The following is a 23,610-nucleotide window of genomic DNA, read 5'->3' as shown; positions in this document are numbered from 1 at the left end:
AGTAGTTAATATGATGCTGATGCATGTTCAAGTGTCATTTTTTTAGAACTAGTCATTTGACACTATAAAAAAAGGGCAAAAAAGATTTAAAAAATAAAAAAAAATAGGTACATTGTATAATCCAAAAATTATTTTTAACAGGTGGAAGTAGAGCAAGTCGGAGTATTAATTAAACAAAAACGCAAGTTTTTGGCTCCATGTGGCTCCACTCTTGGCTACAAAATCACAAGCCCCTATCCCCAGGGAAAATAGCATCAGTTTTGTCAATGCAAGGAAGTGGGGACGTGTTGGTACTGCCTAAATAAGCATTTACAAATAGCTGACAGCAAACCTAATTAAAATACAACTTGCATTTTAAATACCATAGAGGGATTAATAAAATCAATGTTCAGTAGCTAAAGAGGAAGACAGAGTCAGACGTGCTGAAGCATTTCCAGACTGTTTTGTTGTGTCTGTGTGAATGCTGCCGTCTAAAAATAGACATCCCTTTTAACCAGACGAGCCCACTGAACAGAAGGGTATGACTCTTTTATGAAAAACCCGACCTGCCAAGTTACCAACGTTCACTTCTCGTCTCTTATGTAACCTTCCTGGGTGAGACCTGTCCCGTTTGATTAAGATAATCCCGTTGCAGTTGAAGCTCACAAGGGGTTTGATTTTAATTGTTTTTTTGTTTTTAATTGAGGTTAAATTGCTCAAGAGAATGAAAAGCTTTGACATTACCTTGCCTTCGTTCGTGTGTTTGATGAATGGATACCCCTTCATGACCTACGTCACTGTGACGTCACAGTGTTGGCTGGAGGCAAAAAAGAGGGAAGCTTGAGGTGAACGCTGTCACTTTCAACCTTGAAAATGTCGACTTGCTCTATTTTTAGCTGCCAAAACCGAAAAAACGCTAACTTGAAGTCATATCACATACAAGCCACTCATAGACAACTTTGGTTTGGCTTTGGCGATAAAAAGAAAAGATAGGAGTGAGACAATCATCAACAATGTGCACACTTCTTAACAGATAAGACTAATGTAATGCATCATCAGTTTCTGCCTGCATAATGTTATAGGTTAGACTAAATTCTCACTGAATTTACGTTACCTTAATCATCATTTGGAGGGTTCTTGTTACATATTAATGCTAATGCTAACTGCAGCTATTGCAACTTTTATTACGTGTTTCAGCGGTGTTCAAGCTAAAGCTGCATTTAATACACCACCCCCCACAGTGGTTCCACTTACTTGTTATATCTTTGTTGGAGAGGCTTCACTTGATAAAGACAAACCAAACTTCGTCCCCTCTGTGTCCTCATTTGGTCAATCAATCCAGTTAGTGAGAGCGTAGGGGTCGGTGAATGTAGTCCCATCAGTCAGAGTCAACTTTTTAAAATAACAGTGTATTCATATATTCCCTAAAATATTATTCTTGCCAATATTCTTGCCAACACAGTCTGATGAAATATGCTAACTGGTGTTTACAGGCTATAGTGTTTGAGATATTTTGCCTCCAGTTAAGCCCCGCCCCTCAAAAAAACGTCACACTGTTTACAAACTGCGAAGGGGTCTATTAACAAACACTTAGTGTGAAATTGGTTGAAAATAAAATAAAATAAAATAACCTGAAATGAGATAAAACAAAATGTGGTGAACCTCAAATTCAAAATCACACATCAGGAAGTTAACATTAAGATAGAAATATCCATAAACAAACATTTCCACATTAAAATTACTTTTTAATTACGTTTTAAGCTCTCAGTCAATGAAATTAAATTCCCAGAGGTGCCTTGCATTGACGTAGGAAGCTGCAATCTGAGGGGTCAGCATAAGGGTATCCTTGAACCCCCGACTTCAGCCGTAGAGGCCCTGCTGAAACATCAAGGCTCATTACAAATAGTCTATAAAACTGACAGGTTACCAGCGTAGGGACTAGAAATCTTTCATCCTTGAATTAACACATGCTTTTGGCTGATCGCTCCTCATGTTACTAATCAATAACTCTTTGAAAAAAAGTTAAGTGGTCGAGCTCTTGTGTCTTATTTTGCGTGTCTGTATCCTCAGTCCCAGCAGCCTCTGGAGGACCTGGATGCTCAGCTGAGGAGAGCACTGAGCCCAGAGACCGTCCCTGTGGGCTCACACACACCGGTAAAAACACACACGTTCACATTTCAGTAGCTCAGACTGACATTATGTATCATAATTCAAGCCGACTGCAGTGTTAACCCATTCTTCTTCTCTCTATCCGTGTGTGCTAACCTCAGGTTTCTCACAGTACCGTGCCTTCAATGGGACAACCTAGTATGTACATTATGTTTATTAGATGTAACCATTTATTCGCATGTTTCTTTTACCAGCCTGTACTCTAAAATCTACCGTCCGTCTTTCAGTGCCCTTCCCCTTGGAGGAAAACGCCTCTCCTGCTGCTCCTGTACTTCAGTTGGGAAGATTTAAGGTAAAAGTCTTAAGTGTGCAGTCTGATAGGAACTTGTCCTGTATGGTTTTGATTTCAGATGGAAAATATATGGAAAAGACCTGGAATTAACCAGTAGAGTGTCTCTGTTTTGCTTAGGTGACTAAGGAGGAAGAGCCTGCCATCAAGCCCCCATCCTGCACTGAATCTTCCTCCACAACCTCCTCCACTTCATCCTCCTCCTCATCATCCTCCAGCCTCTCCAGCCCGGAGAACACTTTGCACAAAGACTCCTCATCTCCTCTGAGGGCGACAGGAGACGTTGTGGATGGACCCCCTCAGAGGACTCCTGCAGGATCTCACCACCCCTCTCCTTTCACCTCTCCTTGCCCCTCACCCAACCCCACCAAATCTATTGGACGCTTCCAGGTATTTCCTTGTCCCGACTTGTCATTTTGTTCCATTTCTTTCAGTTCATTTCAGTGTCTTGTTCTTTGACCTCAGGTTACCACCAACCCTGAGGCCCGCGTTGGTAGGTTCTCAGTCAGTCGTGCCCAGGAGCAGAGCATCGAACCCAGACAGAGTCCTCCGCCTGCTGCCCAGGCTTCTAACGGACCCAGTGACCCTGGCCAAATTCTGACCCCCGACTCCACTCATAAAGCCTCCCTGCCTAGTCTGAACAACAACTCCTTCAATAACTCCTACATTAGCAGCGACAACGACTCCGAATTTGAGGATGAAGACTTCAAACGAGAAGTCAACCGCCTCAGAGAAAAGTAAGCTACGAGGAAATGTCACATCAAAACCCTCTGTCTTTGTTCCCTAATAACATTAAAAATATGTTTTCCTGCCTCCTTTATTCCGTTTTCTTCTCTTTTTGCTCTTTTTTATCCTCTTTTACCCATCAAGATTGAGGTTAACCACCCACTTTGCTTCATTACTTTGCTTTCCCGTGCGCTTTCATCTTCTCTTGTAAAAAGGATGTTGAGCACTTCAGGAAAACCTGTCTCCCCTCTTCTTCCCTCCCGTCTTGTAGTTTATTTATTTCTGTGCAATAATTCCTTCTATATTTTATTCCCAAGGCACATGCGTGAGATTCAGGCCCTCCATTCTCGCCAGAAGGAGGAAATAGACAGTCTGTTCACCAGGCTCGGAAAGGTAAGTCACGTCAGTAAGGAGCTGCTATATTAAATGCAACATTACATACATGAAATGTTTTTGTTTTCTCCCGGTTTCAGGTTCCTCCAGCTGCCGTCATTCCTCCAGTTCTAGCCTTGACTGGCAGAAGGAGACGACCAACCAAAAGCAAGTCATCCAAATCGTCCAGAACCAGCTCCACACACGGCAGCAAGAGTCCGTTACAGCAAGGTAGGCTCCGTTACAACATTCATATTAAAGGCTCAGTTCATCGAAATAAAAGTAAAAACATATTTTCTCATTTCACGTTGTCTCTGGTGTCTCTAATGCAGCAGATGTGACCGTGACTGATTTAATTCTGGCATCTAAATTTTTTAAAATGACAACAGTATCCCGGTCACACTAAGTATAACCAACAGACTTGGCACAGACTGGCACAAATTTGTACACCTGCACATCCCTGAAACCCAAACCGGCTGAGACAATTTTATTTTTTACTTAATTTGGTTGAACTGACCCTTTAATCCTGCAACTCTAGAAGAGGAAACTCGCAAATGTTGAACAATCTTTAATTCCACTACAGTCAGGATGGACAAAAACATTTACCCTAACATCACACCCTCTCTTTGTTTATGCATCCATGTGCATATATATGTATGTGTGTGTTTATCTGCTTGGGTACATGCGCATGGGGGCATACGCTGGATCAGGCTCGCTGGAAAACCTGGAAAATTTCTGACCGCTTTCCCCGTCTGTTTTTTCCCCCTGTGTGGTCGCGTGTTGGGTGTCTGTGTAAACGTGTGGTGCGACGGGTCTCTCTATCTGTCCGTCATCTCTATCTGCGTGCGTGCGTGCGTGTGTGTATCTCTGCTTTCTGTGTTTGTTCCTGCCCTGTCCTTTTCCTGCCAATGCCGTGTGCTATCTCCAGGCAGCACTTTATCCGCGCAGAGCATCCCGACTATGTACCCCGGCCAGCTGGCTCTGTTAGCCCCAGGAGGATTGGCCGATTCGGCCAGCAACACTTTGCTCCAGCCCCTCAAACCCTCCCCCTCCAGCGACAACCTGTGTTCAGCCTACACCAGCGACGCGGCACTCTCTGTGCCCAGCCTGTGCGCTCCCACTCCAGGTAGGCATGTCCCCGAGAGCTCCGGGCTGCAGAAGGCCTCGCAACATGAAAACGTTGAATCCACACAAAGAGCTCATTGTATGCGTCGCATGCGGACAAAGACAAATGCATGCGGTTGATTTGTCTTCACTCCCTCACAACAAAGAGGATTTCTTCTGCCTTTCTCGGTCTCAATGTGTAAAACAGTGCGACGGCTAACTCACTGTTAACATCCTTCTGGTGGATTCCTCAATTGTGTCTCTTTTCTTCCCTCTCATCTGCCTTCCTCTCACCATGTCTACCACTTCATTTATCTCTCCTCGATCTCTTCGTCGCTCCTCTCTCTTCTCATCTCCCTTTGTGTTTCTCGCCTCTCTCTACATCTCCGTTCATCTCACCTCTCCTCCCTCCTCCCTCTCTTCAGGCTGTGTAAAGTTCAGCTGGGGTTCGGAGCGTTTGGCCTTCAAGCCTGGCGGCAGGAGGACGCGCTTTCTGAGTACGCCCTGCTTGGCTCTTTGTGTGTAACGCTTTATTTCTTTGCTCTTCTCTTTTATCCTTACTTACTTTAGTTCTGTTTCGTTGACTCCTATACGCGTCAAGTCATGGTCACCCTGTCTTCCTGTGGGTTTCCTTCTTTGATGGAAGGAACACCCTCTGCTTCTGGTAGCGCCAGTGTCTTGCAGAAATCGGATGAGTCAAAACAATGTCAAAGCTGCAGCCTGGGTCAAAGTAATTTAATTAAAATGACCGGCTAAGCTATTTTTTTTTTTTTTTTTTTTTTTTTTTTTTTTAAATCAGATGCATATATATTTTTGATTTGCATAGATGGAAGCATCCTTTTTTTGTAGGTACATAAATAAGTGGCACTTACTGCAGGACACAAAATGTTAATACGCTAATAGATCTCATATCACAGAGCTTCCCATAATCAATCAATCTTTCTTTCTTTCTACGTAGTCTTCCTTGACACTCATCTTTTGCCTCACATTTACAGCTGACCTTGTGTGTTTTTTTTTTGGCTTGCCAAATTAAATAGAGAAGACACAGAAACGTATTAATTGCTCATAGATACGCCGTAAAAAGCTGTGAAAGGTAAAACGTTTTCTCGTAGCGGTTATAATTTAGGGATAGACTCCGGTCCCGGTTGATGCCGTGACAAACACGGTTACCGGTGGCAACAGCAAGTGCAAGTGTTTAATCCAGCGGAAAGCAACGGAAGAGCAGCTGGTGTATCTGTTGACTGTGCGACCAAACAAACTCGCGCTGCTGTAATAAAGTCAGTCGCTGCGTTCTGATTTCACGCTGCGCTCGTGTCGTGTGCAGCGTGTGCTGCCCACGTGACAGCGGGCCGCGGTGGAGCTGGTTACCTTGCTGTGGGCCGACCCTGCAGCTATTCATCTAACACCTCAGTGCTGCCGCTGATCTTTCCACTCGCTCCCTCCACTAATTCCATTACTCACTGCTATATTTAAAACAAATCAGTCACAGACAAAGTCTCAGACAAAGCTTGGATTCCAGTACCATTAAAGGAGTATAACTAGGATTGAGTTTTATTTAAATGAATATCTGTTAGATCAGGGGTCGTTTTTCAGGCCAAGGAGCCCCAAACTGACGAGAGCCCTACCTACTATATGTGTTCTATATTAAACTCAGCCTAGTGCTATTTTGCATTCAATATTAAGCTACTCAAATAACACACAGGTTCAAATATTTTTTTTTATTTCAAACATGCAACAATAAGGTGGCCAGCTGAACTGAACTAAGCATTGCAGTGTTTATGCATAATTTTGATCCAGTGGAAACAAAAGCTGTATTAAATTACTACTCATGGAACATCTATATCGATATCTGGAAATGAATGCAGAATACTGAATTATCATCGAGTGAGTTTCCTACTGCTGCAGTTTCACATTAAAACCATTTAACTGGCTTTTATTTTTAAGTTGAACACGTACTCCGCCATCGTTCGTCAAAAATACATCCATAAATGAAGTAAACTGTCATTTTCTGACAGCGGATAGGTGCGAAACGTTTCAATGAGTAATGGAACAGGAAGGGGCAGCCACAGTGAGCTGTTAGATGAGGAGCTGCACAAGAGGTAACCACTGTTCACAGAGTGTGCATCTAAAAATCAGATCACAGTCAACACTTAATGAAAAAACCCCAGTTATTGACTTAAAGTTCTTATTTAAACAACAATAGTCTATTTGGCTGCCTCCAATGTAGTGTCGTATTAAACCACGTCTATTTTTTTGGGCAGGTTTTGCCAAATTAATCAGAACTGAGATCTTCTGGTGGAAAACCGCTTCATCACATCAGCTAAAATTCACATGGTTTTTGTTCCATGCTCTACATCTTAATTTTAGCCATTTAACTAATGCTCCCTTGCAAACTCTTAACACTGCAATTAGATTCAACTCAGCCTTCACCATTATAGTCTTTCTCCATACAGTCCCTTCCATTTTGTTCCTAATTATTTATTTGTGTTGGTCGTGACTGCTTCCATTTCTAACGTTTGCGTCTGCGAAAACAGGCAGACTAACAAGGAATGACAAGTTGAGACCTGATGACTTGAACTTTCCGTCATATGGTTTAATTTTTAATTGTAAAATTTGTTTTTACAAAATGTAATTATGCACAGTTCAGTTTAAATACTGTGCATCAGTCTTCTTTTATTGTTTTTTTTGTTTTTCTTAAAACCCTGTTCTTAATCTTTAGTGTTGAAATGTTTTGTGTTTATGAACCCTCTGCAGCTCAAACCCTCTTCTCTCCCTTCCGTCTCTCCTTACCTCACCCTCTTTATCCTCACCTCCACTCTGCCTCACCTGTTTACTACACCTCTACGAGGGGAGAGAAGCAGACCTGGGCCCTCACTTAATGATAACATAAAGAAAGTACACTAAATCCACGTTTATAACATTTGATTATAGCTCATTCTGTTCAATACACCAAACAAATCTGAGATGGATGATGGACCCAGGTCTGAGGTGGCCCTGTGAGCTGTAGAGAGGACGCTGAATCAAACAGAAAAAGGTGTTGGTTGCCCAAAGACATCTCAAAGCAACGGTGGCAATACGATACGTATCACGATACTTGAGTCACGATACGATACATTATTGCGATATTATGATATTGCAATATTCTACACAGTTCACTGAGAAACTTAAAGTACACATTGTATATATGATGACATCAGATGACTGTGCTAATATATTGGGCAATAAATATATGAGAATACAATATTGAGAAAAATTATTGCGATAAATTGGCATATCAGTGTTTTTTCCCACCCCCAGCAAGGGGTTCAACTCCTCTTAACTTTTAACTGCGTTACTTGTTTTAGGATGTTTTTGGGCCAGCCTATCACCAAAGTGTTGTTTATCAACTGCTTCAAGTTGAAATACTGGGATGCATTGTGTTTGGTTGTCGGGTGTTGTGGGCGGGGTTTAACTCTGACTCTCTCCCCAATCCTCCAATTGTTGTCTTCCGGGACGCACAGGGAAGATGGTGAAAAAAGTCTGCCCCTGCAACCAGCTCTGTAGTAATTATCTCTCTTTTTGGTCTTCCGTCCCCCCCTTCCATCCATCCTACCCCCCCACCCCCACCCCTCTCCCTCCATCCTTGCACTTCCTCTCCCTCCTTCCCCCTCTAGACTTAAAACTTCAGCCAGATTTCTAGATCATTTCAGTTATTTCAGCTTTCCTGTCTAAAATCTAAAAAAAATAAATAAATGTGGAATATGTTTTTATTAAACTGAGATAACTGAAATGATGAGCCATCGCACATTCAGACTGACTGAGTGCATGCACCCGCAAGCTCATGCACACATTCACATGTACGCTAACACACCTGAACAGCTGTTTGGAACACCCCTCCCCCTCCTCCCTTTTCTCTCCTCCCTCATCACAAGCTTGTGGCCTACATTGACCAGAATTCCATGCTGCTGCAGTCAGTCATGACTCAGCTTCTCCTCATTCTCGTGTTCCTCCATTTTGTTTAGCATGACGTGACTTTTTTTTTATTTTTTATTTTTTTTTGGCGGACCAACCGCATTATAGATTTTCCTCGGATACTCCCTGCATATGTTGTAATTTGTTGTGTGAAGTGTTTAGAATGAACGGATCATGTAAGTAGTTCACACTCAAGCCCAGTTTGACCATAGGTTCATGTCGTTTCTTTTGAGGCTCTGTGTAGTCACGGGACACGGGAATAAAGAAAGAAAGCAAGAAGGAAATCTTTCATTTCTGTGGTCAAATCTAAATCTGAGTGTGTTCCTTCTCTGAAATGTCAAATTCTTCTTAGTCATAGCCTCTACATTGAGAAGTAATCAATGTTATGATAATAACATATATATCTTTGTTCATACATGGAGGCTGCATTTGCCAGTTTGTAGTGGATGCTTTCTTTTTGCAATTCATTGGCTGTGTTAAGTTTGATGCTGAGGGCTTGGCAAAGATGATATGGCAAAGAAGGAAGAGCTTGAGTGCCACCTCATGGTTGAGACGTGAATTTAAGCTCAAAGATAAACGGTGCGCAGGGCAGCTGCAGGGCTGACTGAGCTGGCTTCTGTCATGACGGAGAATGGCTTCATGTACCACCGATCTAATTCTGTTTATATTAAGACATAAGTACGGTCATATTATTTATTGTATTCAAATGTTGCTCCAGTTTAATAAGTCCTCTCTTGTTCCTATTTATCATCATTATCTCCATCATTAAGACTAAACAACATCAACATGTGACCTGACCAATCTCTGTCTACCCTTTTCATGGTCAAGACAGGGCCTGCATACACATCCATTCAGATAGCGTCAGTTTTAAGGCTCGTTGTCTGAGCAGTGTCTCACGTTATCGGGTCCTCTCCTCCCCTCTGTCTGTCTCGTCTTGCAGGGACTAACAGCACCAACGCCGTGAGTGGTTCAGGCGGTCTGGGTCAAAGCCAAGGGGGTTCTCAGTGTCTGCCGCCCAACATGTCCGCCCCCCACCAGAGGAAAGGAACCTTCACCGACGACCTCCATAAACTGGTGGACAACTGGGCCAGAGACGCCATGAACCTCTCACAGGTTTACTGCCCCTTCATGATTCATCTTATTTAATAATGACTCAACAGATCAGACAGAAGAAGGACTAGAAATATATCTATTTAGTACTACAGCAGAGGTTTTCAAACATGTGGCCCATGGGCCAGAGGTGGCCTGCCAGAGGGTCCAGTCTGGCCTTGGGGTGAATTTGCCAAGGACCCCAAAGTAGGGTTCTATATTTAACTCAGCCTGGTGCTATTTCTAAATATACATTATTATTATTTTAAATTAAATGCTATGCTATTTAAATAGCATAGCATTGAGTGAGCATGATTGGAGCGAGCTGCACTGTTAGCTTCTCCTCTGCTAATATTGTAGCGCGCATCAGGGATGGGAAAAATTTTAAAAATCATCTTAAAAAAAAAAAAAGTCTAATCAACCAAAGATTTTGCGACCCCCCCTGCAGTACCTCCACGGACCCCCTAGGGGTCGCGGACCCCCTGTTGAAGACCTATGCTGTAACACAACCCTGAGACTTTTTTGCACTACAACAAAAATAAACATTAGCTGATGTTGATCCTTTTAGTTTTTACTTGTAAACAGTGAAAATACTTAGTTGGGTTTTTATTTTTTTTTCCCCAAAATGTTTGACAATGTTTTAGAAATATGTGTTTTTGTGTTAAACTGAAGCAAAACAAGAAATGCGTTGCCCTCTCTTTAGTTGAAATGCGGTTATTTCTTTATGACCCCTGACTTTGAAACTTTTTTTTTTATGTTCAGTAAGTTTATATATTAAACTAAACTTTGTTTTAGGGTAAGAGGAGTGCCAAACAGCTGCAGCAGGCTCCAGCACAGGGACACAGCTACGAGGTCAGTATGAAAACACACCTCATTTCACATTAAAAAAAGAAAAAAGAAAAATCCCTTGAAGCATCCTTTGCTCCCAAGCTCTAATAATATCACCTTTAACACACTTTGGTGATTTGATTAAACAACTTTATTTAGGATCATTTACCGTGTGACTACATTGAACGTAGACTAGACGTTTGGCTGCATGTTAAGCTAATTTGATTGATAAGTCTAATTTGATATTGCATTTTACAAGTTCAACCTCTGGGAACGAGTCTGCTGGTTATTTAATTACTGAGTTGGTCTGACATTCAGAAAACTTGAGACTCTGCATGTCTGAGATAGATAGAAAGTTTCAATTTATGCAAAATTGTCTGAGACAGACTCATAAATGTTGCATCCACACTATTAAAATTTACATTTCAAAAAAAAGAAAAAAAGAATTTATGCAACTGGAAGCAAATACAGCTTAATAAAAGCTATTAACGGCTCCTCTCACTGCTCCTCTCCAGGTTATCCAGTCAGCCAGTCTGGGCCGGAAGTACTCAGCTCCCAGTCAGCTGTGTCCCAGCAGCATAGGTGGTTCAGCCCACCTCCCTACAAACCCCACCACTGCTACCTCTCTGGCCGCCCGCAAGGGCTCCTTATGCCACCCTCCTGCCTCCTCCACTCCGCCTCAACCCCAAGTCCCCCAGTTCATCCACTACACCCCCACTGCTGCCTACAGCGCACAATGGTCCGGCCCGGCCCACGGCCTGTCAGCCCAACACCCGGCCCCGACGCCGACGCCTCTTCTGGTCAGCACCTCTCAGCCCCTGGGCCCCTACCCCACCACGCAGGGCCAGATTCCCGGACAGGGGCCTCTGCAGGCTTTCCATCTGACCAACAATCTGCAGAAATCAGTCAGCAACCCAGGAGGACCCAACTTGAGGACCACGTAGGGCCGGTAGCGAGGGCTGGTTTGAATCACGGCCCGACCGGACTGTTTAAGAGTGGAGTGTTTTGGGCTGGATTGTTTGGAGGGAAAAGGAAGGAGCGTGGAGTGTGTGTGGCGGGGGGGGAACAAAAAAAAAAAAAAAAAGAAATTCCATCCAGCCATCTCCACTCTCCTCTGCTTCCATCCATGTGCGATCTTGCTGTTGGCCGCGGGGCTTGTGACGGTCAGCCAAATGATCAAGGAGGAACGAAAAAGACTCACGAGTGCAATGTTAATAGGCCAAAGAGGTCCCGACAGGGTATGGGATTGTGTGACTGTTTGTGTGCGCTGCGTGGGTCCTTCTGGCTGGGTCACACTTGTTCCATTTCACGCTCTAAATTGAATGAACAAGTCGGTACATGGCGCGACAGCGGTTGACGGGGAAGAGGTTTCACCACCGGGCTGAGGAGGACTTGAGTTATTGGCAGAGGTTTCAGCGGGAAGAGCTGCTCGTTGCCTCTGCTGTGTAGTCTCTGTCACAGTGTTGTCACTGCGAGGCTCAGACCAAATAGAAACGCGCAACAGTTGCAGCTCTTTCCTCTGAATTTAAAACCGCCGGGGATGAGCACGGCCGGCCTTTACATTACAGTCGTCTTGCTTCGTCGGCGTCCTCAAACCCTCTACTTAATGATTACAAGGAAAGATGTTAATAATGGCAGCACATAGAGGCGTAGCGGTTCAGGAAGTTGGGAAAACCTCTCTTAAACATTAAAAGCACAAAGAATACCAAGAACAAAAAAAAAGCATTTTTGAGAAAAGATGTAGCCCAGCACTTGAGGAAAAGTAACGGTTTGACGAACTATCCAAACAGACAGAGAGAGATGGAGGGAAAGGAAGTTGATGAAGGGGAGCGGAGAGGTCATCTGTTTACGGTTACAGCGTGCGTTAACGAACACGCGAGCGCTGAACCCATCGAACGCCCTCTTCCTCCATCCCTCTCTGTTGCCACGTGAAGCAATAACAGCAGAAACCTTTTAGAGGACGAGAAGAAAAAAAAAAAGCCCAAACACAAGAGAACTCAGCGTGAAAAAAAAGTGGCCTTGTTATCAGAATAACATCCTTGTACAGTTTGCGTCTGTTCATTTTTTTTTTTTTTTTTAGAATGTCAGCTATGATGATGATGATTCCATTTCGTTGTTTATTTTGTTTTGCTCGCCCCCCCCCTCCCGCCCCAGCCCCAGCTAGCAACCTGACACTCTCATCCACACACAGTGCATGAAACATATTTGCATACAGAGTTGTGTAAATACACTCATCCTCGGAGGTGCAGTGACCGACTTCAACTCACCGACTACGCCTCAGTTTCCGAGTGTCATAATTCGTCGTTTGGGGTTTGAAATGATCGCAAATGTACATTATTATCATAATTATTGTTGTTGATGATTATTATTCTATTTAAAAAAAAAAAAAAAAACTTCAGAAAAAAAAGAAACAAAAAACGTGTTCTGTCAATGGACCTGTTATACGTGCACATCGGTGTACGATGTGGAGACACTGTGATTACTGTTGTTTGTTATTAGCAAATGTTGTTGGACAACATTAGTTTTAGGGTGAAATGTCGCAAATTCAAAAAAGAAAAGAAAAAAAACAACAAAACCTGAAGCATACAGAGAATACTTCGGGGTCCTTTCACTTTCAATTCACTGCTTTCCCGCAAATGGATTTCAATGATCAAAATGTGAAAAACTGTAGACCCCTCCTTTCAATAAGCGTCCTTCCATCCACTTAAGGACAAGTAAACCAATGCCTTACCGACAACTAATCAACCGCAGTCTCACTCCACCTTTTACGAGTGATTGAATTGAAAGTCGAAACCGACCTGAGTATGAAAAGACAAACTGGGAGTGAACGGCAGGATAGTTCAATATTTAGATAATAAAGTAAAGCTAGCTATTTTGTTTTTCTTTTCTTAAAACAGTACTTATATATCAGACACTTTAAATATTCCCTTACTTCCCTGGTTTTGTTAGATGAATGTGAATGTATAAACCAATGGTGTCCATTTTGGTGTACTTGAAAAAAAAAAGGAAACTTTTTAATTTTGCTGTCTTTGCTTCTCCTGACCCCCCCGCCTCCCTCCCCTCCTTCTAGAGCCTCCAGGTCGAACACTGGAGGCGCTTTACTAGTGCCTTGCATCCTTCCTGTTGCTTCTTCGTCGGGTTACATTTGACAGTGGAAAATATTAAGTGGGTGGTGACGGCTGGTTAGCGTGGTTGGTTTAGCCGCAGAGGCCTGCGGTAATAATGGCGTGCGTGTGTGCAAGAGTTGGATTGAGGTTAATTCTCTTGAGTGAGTTTTCTGCTGTGTTTTTTTTTTTTTTTTTTTTTCTGGATAGAAAACAAAAAAACACATACAATAGGAAAAACTGAAGATGAATTAACCGAGGAGATTGGAGAAGGCCACCATTTGACGTCAGTGTTGTTTCTATTGCTGTATTTTATTTTATTATTATTATTATTATTTTCAGTTTTATGGAGGGAGTTATAGAAGATTGTATTTGAAGCTTGGACCACTCTGTACTTATTCTGAACCGGGTGCAGCATACAGTCAGGAGACGACAAAAACATTCATTTTAATGTTCTGTAGCACGGGTTTTTTTTATACCATAATGCAAATTCGTTTGAAATCAGCTAAAATCAAAAGCTTTCTGTGTCGAAATTTTAATCTCTGCGTCTACCATAAGTAGTAAAAAATTAGACATGGGGGTTGATGTTCAGCTGAATTGGCTTTAATAGGAATGATGGTGTTGCTCTCTTATTAAAGTCAGTGGAGAGGTAGCCTCCGTACTAGAGGACGGTTCAAGTCGGCTCCTTAGAGGCTGTTAAAAGCCTATTATCTAAGAATATAATGTTCATCTGCGTCATTATGGCCAATGCCCAAGTGTGGTTTGACGACCTTCAGCAGATTTTGATTTAAAAATTAATTTCAAACCAGGGACAACTGAGCAGAAAGAAGTCCTTATGGGATATGGTGGACACCATGGGACTTTATTTCAGAACAGACATGTACGGAAGACAAATGTTTAAATTGTGCCATGAATTACACACATGATGTTTGTTAATTTAAGAGATAATTTTGGCCAGAAAGACATAAAAAAGAGAGAGATAAAAAGAAATACCAGCGAGTTTCTCTGTAGCTGCTTAGTATGAATGTTGAATGCTCCAACATGTCCGTCCTCTTGGCACATTTTTCCACCTTCTACCAAAAGATAGAAAAATCTTTGAAAAGGTTAAAATTAACACAGTCTACCTGTGTCTATCTTCCTTGATCTTCAGTTACTTAAAACAGCTTAATGTCAAACTGCAACTTGCAAACTTATCTTTTAAGTTGACAAACATCAAATGCGTCATTCATGGTACGATTCGGACTGGACTAAAAAAATAAATACAAATTGTGACGTGCTTTGTCTTCCGTACATATTTATTTTTCAAAATAAAGTACCATTGATGTCCACTATTAGAGAGTAGGACACTGTCTTTCTATGTAAATTCTATCATGTAAAATGGCCCAAACTGTTCAAATTCTGGCATAAAATTAGGAACTAAGCAGTCACAATAATACAAACTAATCTGATAGGGCTTTTAGAGAAAGGCGTCTGAAATCATTGTATGTCCCCCTGGTAAAGATGTTTTTGAATCTGCACAATTAGAGGTTTAACAGACGTAACTTCCAAGGCAGTGGTGGTGGTGACAATAGTAACAGTGGCGGTTGAAATGACTGTAAGCTCAAATGGTGGTGATGGTGATTTTGCTGGTAGTGAAAGTTAAAAAATGACAGAAGTGTAATGGAGTTAGTTTGGATCCGATGCTTTTTGACACCCTTTCCCGTTTGCTCTTTTTCATTTCTCAGTGCTAACGCGACATATCTGGTACAAGCATCTTGTCTTTTTCTCTGGGAATGGCTTTTCTGGATTTCCATAAACATATTACGAAAAGGTTACTTTGTAAGGTTTGTACAAAACAAAACGTCACATTTCTTAGATTTTTTTTATTTTATTTTATTTTTTCACTTCTCACAGTGAGTAATGCAGCATTTTACTACTAGGCAAGTTTGGTTGAAGCTGTGAATAATCATTGAGACACTTTGCTTTAGTTATGAGCAGTACATCAAACTCCTCCCCGATGCCACAACTCGTTGCCATTTGATTTGTTGTCAGTGAAGTAGGAGACATTTAAAATAGTATATTTACCTGCTTGTACTCACTTTGGATTTTCACTTTGCAGCCGCACAGTCCTCAAACAGTTTCCACATTTGAAGTTTGCTGTGTCTCTATTTAATACAGTATAAGAAAGGCCTACTGTTCAGTGGCTGCAAAGTGATCGTCTACTATCAAGCACTGAGCTCACAGTTGCTGAGTTTTTCTTTTTTTTTCTTTTTATTATTATTTTTTTAAAGACATCAGTGAAGTTTGAGCGCTGTAGTGGAGGAATCTTACTGTGAAAGGCTGGACACGCTCTTATTGTGAAGTAGGATTCTGTTTCTGGTGACACACTTGCAGTGCAGCGGTAGCATTATTAGAGAGCTGAGCTTCTGTTGGTGTTTCTGCTCGTTCAGGATTCGCTTTACCCTTTACGCTTTTTACTGTAGAAGTGCCCACGTGTTAAACAAATGCCTTTTTAAGTGCACCAACGGGTAACACCTGCTAACAGATACAGACTCAGTGCATCTCCTTGCTGTTTCATGTAGCTTGCTCCTGTGCAATGACGTCCCCCCCCCCCTCCTCACCCCACCCCACCTCACCTCTCCCACCCCCGAGCACAGCGCCGGTTTCTCGGGCTGTTGCCACTTTCTCCCCCCCCCCCCCCCCCCTCCGACGTTGTTCTCACATTTTATTTTTTAGCTGTCACTCGTTTTACGTTCCGTTTTAAATGTCTCTAGCAGCACCTAATTTAATTCAATCTTTTCTCTGTATCGTGGTTGACATTGTACAAAAGTGGTTGGATTTAAAAAAAAAAAAAAAAAGAAAGAAAGAAAGAAATATATATATGGATGAATGAATGAACGGGGAAAAGAAATACACGTAAGGAGTCATCGGCAGCCTTTAACGGTATGTTTTGCACTAAGTAGAGAGTGTTCAAGCTTCATATTAAAAACAAAACTTTGCGCTTTGCGCTACAATACAATGAAATTTGTTACTTTATTTGTAAAAACTTAATAAATAAAAGTTGTTTAAATGAATGGGAGTGACTGGAGTTGTATGCGTTGTTTTCGTTGCGGTGTTTTTTTTTTTATCAGGTCCGTGAATCTCCGTGGAGCTCTGCAGCAGGTACACAATCACATGGACGCACACTTCAAGTTCATGAAGTATACAAACGATATTTTATGTTTAAGAATCCCAGTCATCACAAAAGAATAGAACACAGTCTGAGATTTTTATGATCTGACCGCTCATTTTATTTTAAAGCTGCATTACTACACATAAAAGGACGCATGTTCGAACATAACAGGCTATTTCAAAGTGAATTATATAAAACATAATGGACCAAATTTAGAATAAATAAGACGATGCAGACAGACGTATGACCATGAGTACTACTGTTTCGGCTGCATGATTTAACAGGTGCACCACTGACACTTTGTAGCTTTTCTTTTCTGTAATAAAATTGGAATTATTCATCAATATGAACAACAGTAATACTTGATTGACCTGTATATACTTCTGTGTCTGTGTAGTTGTAGATTTAAATGGTTTTACTACTGGAAGGAGACTTTTTTTCTCTTGTTTTTAGTTAGGCATATCTGAGGACACCTCTCATTACAGGATAGCACACATGTTGGTGATAAGCTAATTAGCTGTTATTGCTGCTGAAAACTCAAAACCCAACGATGAAACTGGAAGACCGAATAATAATAAAAAAAAAAGACAAAATTGATGCTTGTATTTTCAGGGTCATGTCAGGGTTCAGATTTTTTCTTTCTTTCTTCTTGAGGTGAGTACAAAACATATTTAACAGGATATCGAAAAATTGCAATAATTGCTCTAAAGCCATAGATACATTTTTATTTTTATTATTTTAAAAATACAGCATCACAATGACTCTTTCTCGCCCAAAAGGTGCCAAAGTCAGACAACCAGATTCGTCTCTTCTTTCTCTTATTGCAGTACTTGTCTCCTCCACATGGCTCCAGCACTGAACTTTATTTACTGCGCAACCTTCAGTATTTACTGCCCTGCTTCCTGTTATCCAGACGTAGCCTCTTGTTTCCGAGCCAATCAGGAAACGGCTCGTTGTTAGGTGTGAATCCGTGCTTATTATCCGTCACCATGGATACAGTGAAAATAATGGCCAGCACGAAGAAACAGAGGCCCGAGGAAGGAAGCGAGGAAGGAAAATGAGACTTACCGGTACTCTATAACAATAAATTTCCATCATGCGGTCTTCCTGATATGATATGAATACTGCACTGCAAAAAATAACACAGAATTTGATTGGGATTTTACTCCGCATTCAGAAGAGATGTAGTCTTAAATATTAATTTAATTGTAACAGTTTTTCACTTAAAACAGTGAAACTTTTAGTAGTCTTGGCTAATGTAGTAAGACACGTACAATACACACTCACTGGCCACTTTACTAGGTACACCTTTCTAGTAAAAGGTTAGACCTCCCTAGAACTCAGCATCTGGTGTGGTCTTCTGCTGTAGCTCATCTTCTTCAAGGTTCGACGTGTTGTGCGTTCAGAGATGGTATTCTGCGTTCCTTGGTTGAGTTACTGTTGCTTTTCTATCATCTCCAACCAGTCTGCCTCTGATCTCTCACATCAACAAGACATTTTCATCCACACAAGTGCCGCTCACTGGATATTTTTCTCTTTTTTCGGACCATTCTCTGTAAACCCTAGAGATGGTTTGTGCGTGAAAATCTCACTAGATCAGCAGTTTCTGAAATACTCAGACCAGCCCGTCTGGAACCAACAACCATATAACGTTCAAAGTCACTTAAATCCCCTTTCTTGGTTTGAACTTCAGCAAGTTGTCTTGATCACCTCTGCATGCCTAAATGCATTGAACTGCAGCCATGTGACTGGCTGATTAGCTATTTGTGTTAACAAGCAATTGAACAGGTGTACCTAATAGAGTAGCCAGTGAGTGTATATACTTGATGGACCTGAATATGAAGCATATTTTCCAAAGTGGTTATGTTTTTAGATGGAAACAAAGTTTAATGTCATCCATGAATTTTTAACCAAAAAAACTTTGTTCAAACTTTTGATTATTATTAAAATCCACAGACATTAAAGGTCGGACGTTGCTCCCACCATAGGCTACAACCTCTCACATCCCCCCTTCAATACAGATCTCCCACACATATTTCACTTCTTCCTATGAGCTACGCTTGCACCTTTTAAAAGCCTAACAATTCGTGTGGAAAAGCATACAAATTAGCCTGAAATGAGTACTGTAAATAATACTGCGATGTGGAAACTTTTTTTCTCACGTGAGGAAATTCTTCTGTTATTTATTTTTGACAGGAAACCACTGACATTAAAAGTTTGGATTACCGCAGCCTGGGGACAAGAACGACTCTGCTTTCACCTGCAGCAGAGGTAAATAATTAAGTTCGTCCGCTCAAGCATTCAGTGGATGCTTAATGGAGCATTAAAAATACACGCAATTGGCCTGTCACATGTAAAATGTTTCGATTTGCCCATGCAAAACTAAATATGTGAATTATTTTACCGTAGATATATATAAGTAAATGTTTGCACAGAAATCACAAAGATATTATTTAACTGTGCATTTAATATGCAGTTTGTGTAACAGTATAAAAAGTAGATTTTTCAATAGTAAGATACAAAAAAATTGGTAAAACTCCAAAGGGAACATATCAAATTTAGGTCTGGGTTTAAAATGAGTTGCATCTGCTCAAAATACATGTGCGGCTTTAGGATTCAGCTACATCGGTGTTAAATCTTTAGGCATCATGATCCATTTAATATCCTCCAGAATCTTCTGTACCAAATATTTAATAATATTTTCAGCGTAGCATAAACAACACACACATTTGCAATTAGTTGTATGTCAAATCTGGCCAACTCTGATGTAACACAAGACATGAGATGCAACACCCACACAAACATAGACGAGTTACATGTAAACACTCCCCTTGTACAACATAATTACATATAAATACAGGAAGTGATCCTTTTTCGGTCGTGCTCACATTTCAGCTGGTCCAGGGGAGCACTGATCTGCGTGAATGTGGAAAGTTAAAGAGGAGAGCGGAGATGAATTAAGACAATACGCGTAAGTAGGAGTTTAGCGTGTGCCGTATGCATGGCAGCCATCCATTCATCCTGTTGTCGTGACCAATTAGTGGCAGGCTTACATCACAGTGGCCTTTTCTTTTTCTATGGCAGAATGAAGCGAGAGGATGCTCTGAGAGGGAGGGGAGGGTGTGTGTGTGTGTGTGTGTGGGGGGGGGGGGTCTTCAGATATCATGTGTGTGGGTGAATGTACAAACGCACAGATTGCAGACTGAAGGAACAGCCAGTTCTTCGATTCAGATTATGTAACTGTACGAGAATGAGCTGTAGATTTCACTTGTGCTTGAACCTACAGTACGTGTGAATGAAAACTCTACTTTCTTTTTTTTTTGTCTTTTGATAGTCTGCACATTTCATTTCACGTTCATTAATTTGTCTGTAAATATGCATTGTTGTTAGAAACTAGCTGAAACTACATGTAATCATCAGTTAACCACTTGTAAAATCATATTGGCATCACAAGCTAATGGATGCAGTTAACATTTTCAGGTTAATGTGATAGAATCCCATTTATCTGACAACTACACATGCTAGCAGCTAATTTAAGCTGAATGCTAATAGGCTATTGTAACAGTTGCTACGTTAAATCTACAGTCTTGAACGTATGTCTTCCAATTTTAGCAGTAGATTTAAACTGTCGTTGTTCATATATCATGCTTCCAGTCTCCAGTTTCTCTTCTTTCAGCGATCCTCAAAGAATAACAGCCACATCTGTGCTAATCCTTGCTTTTTTAGACTGTAATCCTTCTTCTGAATTCACTTTCTTTTCTTTTTTTTTTTGTCTTTTCTCATATTCAGTTTTGTTCTTCCTGATCACCAAAGATGGAAAATTCAAAGAACTTTGGTTATATTAGTAACTAACTAATGCTATAAGGGCTACGTTAAATCTACAGTCTTCAAAGTATGCTTTCCAATTTTAGCAGTGAAGTAGAGTAAAACACTGTCGCTGTTCATAGAACATGCTTCCAGTCTCCAGTTCCTCTTCTTTCACTGTATCTTTTCCCAGATTCAGTTTCATTCTTCCTGATCGCTAAAAATAGAAAATTCATAGAACCTTGGTTACATTAGTAACTACTCTTTCTCTGCTACAGGCTCTTCCATATTCCTGGTAGTTGAAGGCTACTCTATCCACATTGCTACCTCTTGGTTGACATAAAATACAGGTGGCTTTATTTGCTAAAACACCACTATTAGACAACTATTGGTATCCAGAAGTCACCAAAGCTAACGGTTTGTCAAGCTAACGGAGCGGGAATTAGAAAGTGAGAATGTTTAGTGAAAGACTGTTGGGGATATCAGCATTTATGGAGAAAACTCTGTATGACTAAATTACAATAATATGTAAAAGTTCAACACGAAAAGTTCTATAATGTCTATATTGTCATACCAGTCCATCCCATACCTGTAGAGACACATCAGTCTGCACCAAAGTGCTTAACTGGCCAACAGCTTATTTCATAACCTGAAAAAGGCCAACCAAACACTTTTTAAAACAACCTTGTGTAATGTGACCCATTTGAAGCACAGTTGAACAACAGGGACCACAGATATTTAGTGTGAGAAAACAGTCAATTTCGTTCAGATTATGCATTGAGGTCAAACCCTACGTGTAGCTTTACAGCACAAAACAGGAAGCGGTCCACGTTTCTCCAGCTTACAATCAGTTTTATCAAAGGTTAAACGTTTCTCTGACTATCACAGCACATAAAAGACATGGTGACCATCAATGAATTAGTGGTCACAATCCGCTAAAAACATAAACAACATGTCACAGAATGATAGTGGGGTTATAAAAAAAAACGTGGGAAACAGTCATTATGTTGGTGTGAAATATCAGGCTGTTTTCGCCACAGCAGGAGCAACCACTAATTAACATAAACACCTGTTACATAACGTCTTTAGATGACGTAGAGTTTCCGTATGGGCCCATTGAAGGACAAATCAGTTACAGCAAAACATTAAGGGAAAAAAATGTAACTTTATAAGGTGATATCCTTGAAATTCACACTTTATATAATAATAAATATATTAATTTAGTCCAGCAAATACTCACTGACATCAAAATAAATTATTCCAATTAAATTAGATTTATGTAAATTGTTGGCTTTTCTAATTTCTTTTTTCTCTCCTTGATTAACTTGTTCATTAGCTGCTTCCCATTTACCTTCAGCTGCCCTTGAATGAAGAAGTGCTTAACCTCACAACTACAACCTGGACGCGACAAGTGTACAAGAGGACATTTATGATCCGGGTGAATGCAGGTTGCCGGTCATTCCCACCCTGAGGTGGTGATTGCACAGGAAAGTCATTGTTTTATCATTATAAATAAAGAATACGATGAGGAAACGGGAGTGACTTGAGGAAACATCTTTAAATCACCTCAGAAAAATGTCCTCAACTTAGGACAAAGTCAAAAGGTGGTCGTAAACGGGTTTTATTTTTGTTCTATTCTTATGTATTTCCCGTTCGGCCCTCATGCAGTAGCGATGATGTTGCAACCTTGCTGTGTTTAGTGTAATCATGTAGCTGTGTAAGCACACACTGCAGGTCTGCACTGGGCGATGTGGGCTCGTGAGTGGAGTCATTACAAGTTCCTGCTGCTGTTTCCTTTGACCTGAGAGCAACTTTTCTCCCCTCATCTGTTTACGCAGCCCAGATTACATGAGTTATCCTGCAGACAGCGGCGTATTCCAGTGCATTTATGGCAGAAAAGTGCGCTTTTAAGTGCCTGTTCCGATCTCTGTGAGTTTCCCTGGATTTGAGTTTGTTTGTGTCAGGCTAAGTTTGTGTGTGTTTAAATAGACCAGGGGAGATGGGGCGTATCTGGGCCCTTAACAAACCTGTTTGTCTCCATACAGACCAGCTGCAGAGTCAAAATGATGTGGTATTTTAAACTTTAAAAAAAAAAAAAAAAAACTCTTAAGTATTTGATGATGTGTAATGTTGAAAAAAAAAATTAACTCAGTTAATTGTGATCAGTGTTTTGTCCCTATCTACACTTCTATAATATCATGCAATGCAATTAAGATTTTTGTTTTATTATCCCTATAATAACATCGACCAGGGAGGGGAAGCTCCCCACCTAGTTTATATTGCTAGGGGTGTACGTGTGTGTGTGTGTGTGCAGGAGAGGAAGTGAAATACGCACGAGGGAAGTGTGATGTCGATTCTACACAAAGCTTACAGGTTTCACACCTATGGAAAAGACAACATGCAAGAAAAACAAAGCAGGTAAATAAGGTAAAGTGCATTTCACGTCGCCTTGCACAAGCATGCATTGTGGTTTTTTTCAGACCAGATGTGTCAAATGCTATCCCTAAACCATATCAGGCTGTGAAAGAGAACCAGAAAAGCCATAAGGCACCTTTGCGGCTAGCCTTTCAAACCGTGCTCTCTTGTTGTGTGGAAGTAGCCATCAAAACGGTTCAGTCAAAATAGAGGCATTAGCAAGGAATGATGGAGTGACAGATGCTCTGGCTCACGTGGATGCTAAACAAAGCAGAGTTTTCAGTTTCTGCAGGTCGGTCCTGTATTTCCTGGTATCAAAATACAAACTAGTTTCTTTTTCAAGTCACGAGTTTGAACTTAAACTAACACTCGCTAACTACAAGAAAATCTCATGTCACTCATTTACTGCTTTTCTGGGGTGAAGTTGGAGTAATGTGTACAAGGCCGATTTGTGATTAATAAGCGCCGAGCTGTATTTTTCCGGGTGACCCGTGTTGTGGCTGTTTTCTGCTCCCAGGAAACTTTCCGGCCTTGACCTGTCGACTTTGCTATTATAAAACCTTGTTCCTTATTACAGGGTGGGAGGGATGGTTGAGACTGAGAGCCAAGGTTTATAATCTGTGTGTGTG

General features: G+C 41.1%; 1 protein-coding gene across 11 annotated transcripts in view; it reads left to right on the top strand.

Annotated features, from left to right (window-relative positions):
* The window catches only part of wnk1b (WNK lysine deficient protein kinase 1b), a 94,187-nt gene extending 77,523 nt beyond the window's left edge, over positions 1-16,664 (top strand). For 7 of the 11 annotated variants that reach the window (XM_047574623.1, XM_047574615.1, XM_047574621.1 and 4 more), the window contains 13 exons: positions 2,050-2,133; positions 2,250-2,286; positions 2,376-2,440; positions 2,558-2,827; positions 2,903-3,174; positions 3,481-3,556; positions 3,637-3,766; positions 4,464-4,661; positions 5,065-5,157; positions 8,140-8,181; positions 9,531-9,703; positions 10,475-10,531; positions 11,023-16,664. In XM_047574623.1, coding sequence (XP_047430579.1) covers positions 2,050-2,133; positions 2,250-2,286; positions 2,376-2,440; positions 2,558-2,827; positions 2,903-3,174; positions 3,481-3,556; positions 3,637-3,766; positions 4,464-4,661; positions 5,065-5,157; positions 8,140-8,181; positions 9,531-9,703; positions 10,475-10,531; positions 11,023-11,451 — 1,926 coding nt within the window. In that variant the 3' untranslated portion in view covers positions 11,452-16,664. Of the gene's footprint in view, positions 1-2,049; positions 2,134-2,249; positions 2,287-2,375; positions 2,441-2,557; positions 2,828-2,902; positions 3,175-3,480; positions 3,557-3,636; positions 3,767-4,245; positions 4,662-5,064; positions 5,158-8,139; positions 8,182-9,530; positions 9,704-10,474; positions 10,532-11,022 lie in introns of those variants that run through there. The other 4 variants (XM_047574616.1, XM_047574618.1, XM_047574620.1 and 1 more) reach the window with 4 other exon arrangements.
* Positions 16,665-23,610: the final 6,946 nt, after the last annotated feature.

This window comes from Mugil cephalus, chromosome 22 (genome assembly GCF_022458985.1).
Source record: "Mugil cephalus isolate CIBA_MC_2020 chromosome 22, CIBA_Mcephalus_1.1, whole genome shotgun sequence".
In the NCBI taxonomy this organism is placed as follows: domain Eukaryota; kingdom Metazoa; phylum Chordata; class Actinopteri; order Mugiliformes; family Mugilidae; genus Mugil; species Mugil cephalus.
Note: the sequence above shows the minus strand (reverse complement) of the source record. Positions and strands in the feature narration are given on the sequence as shown.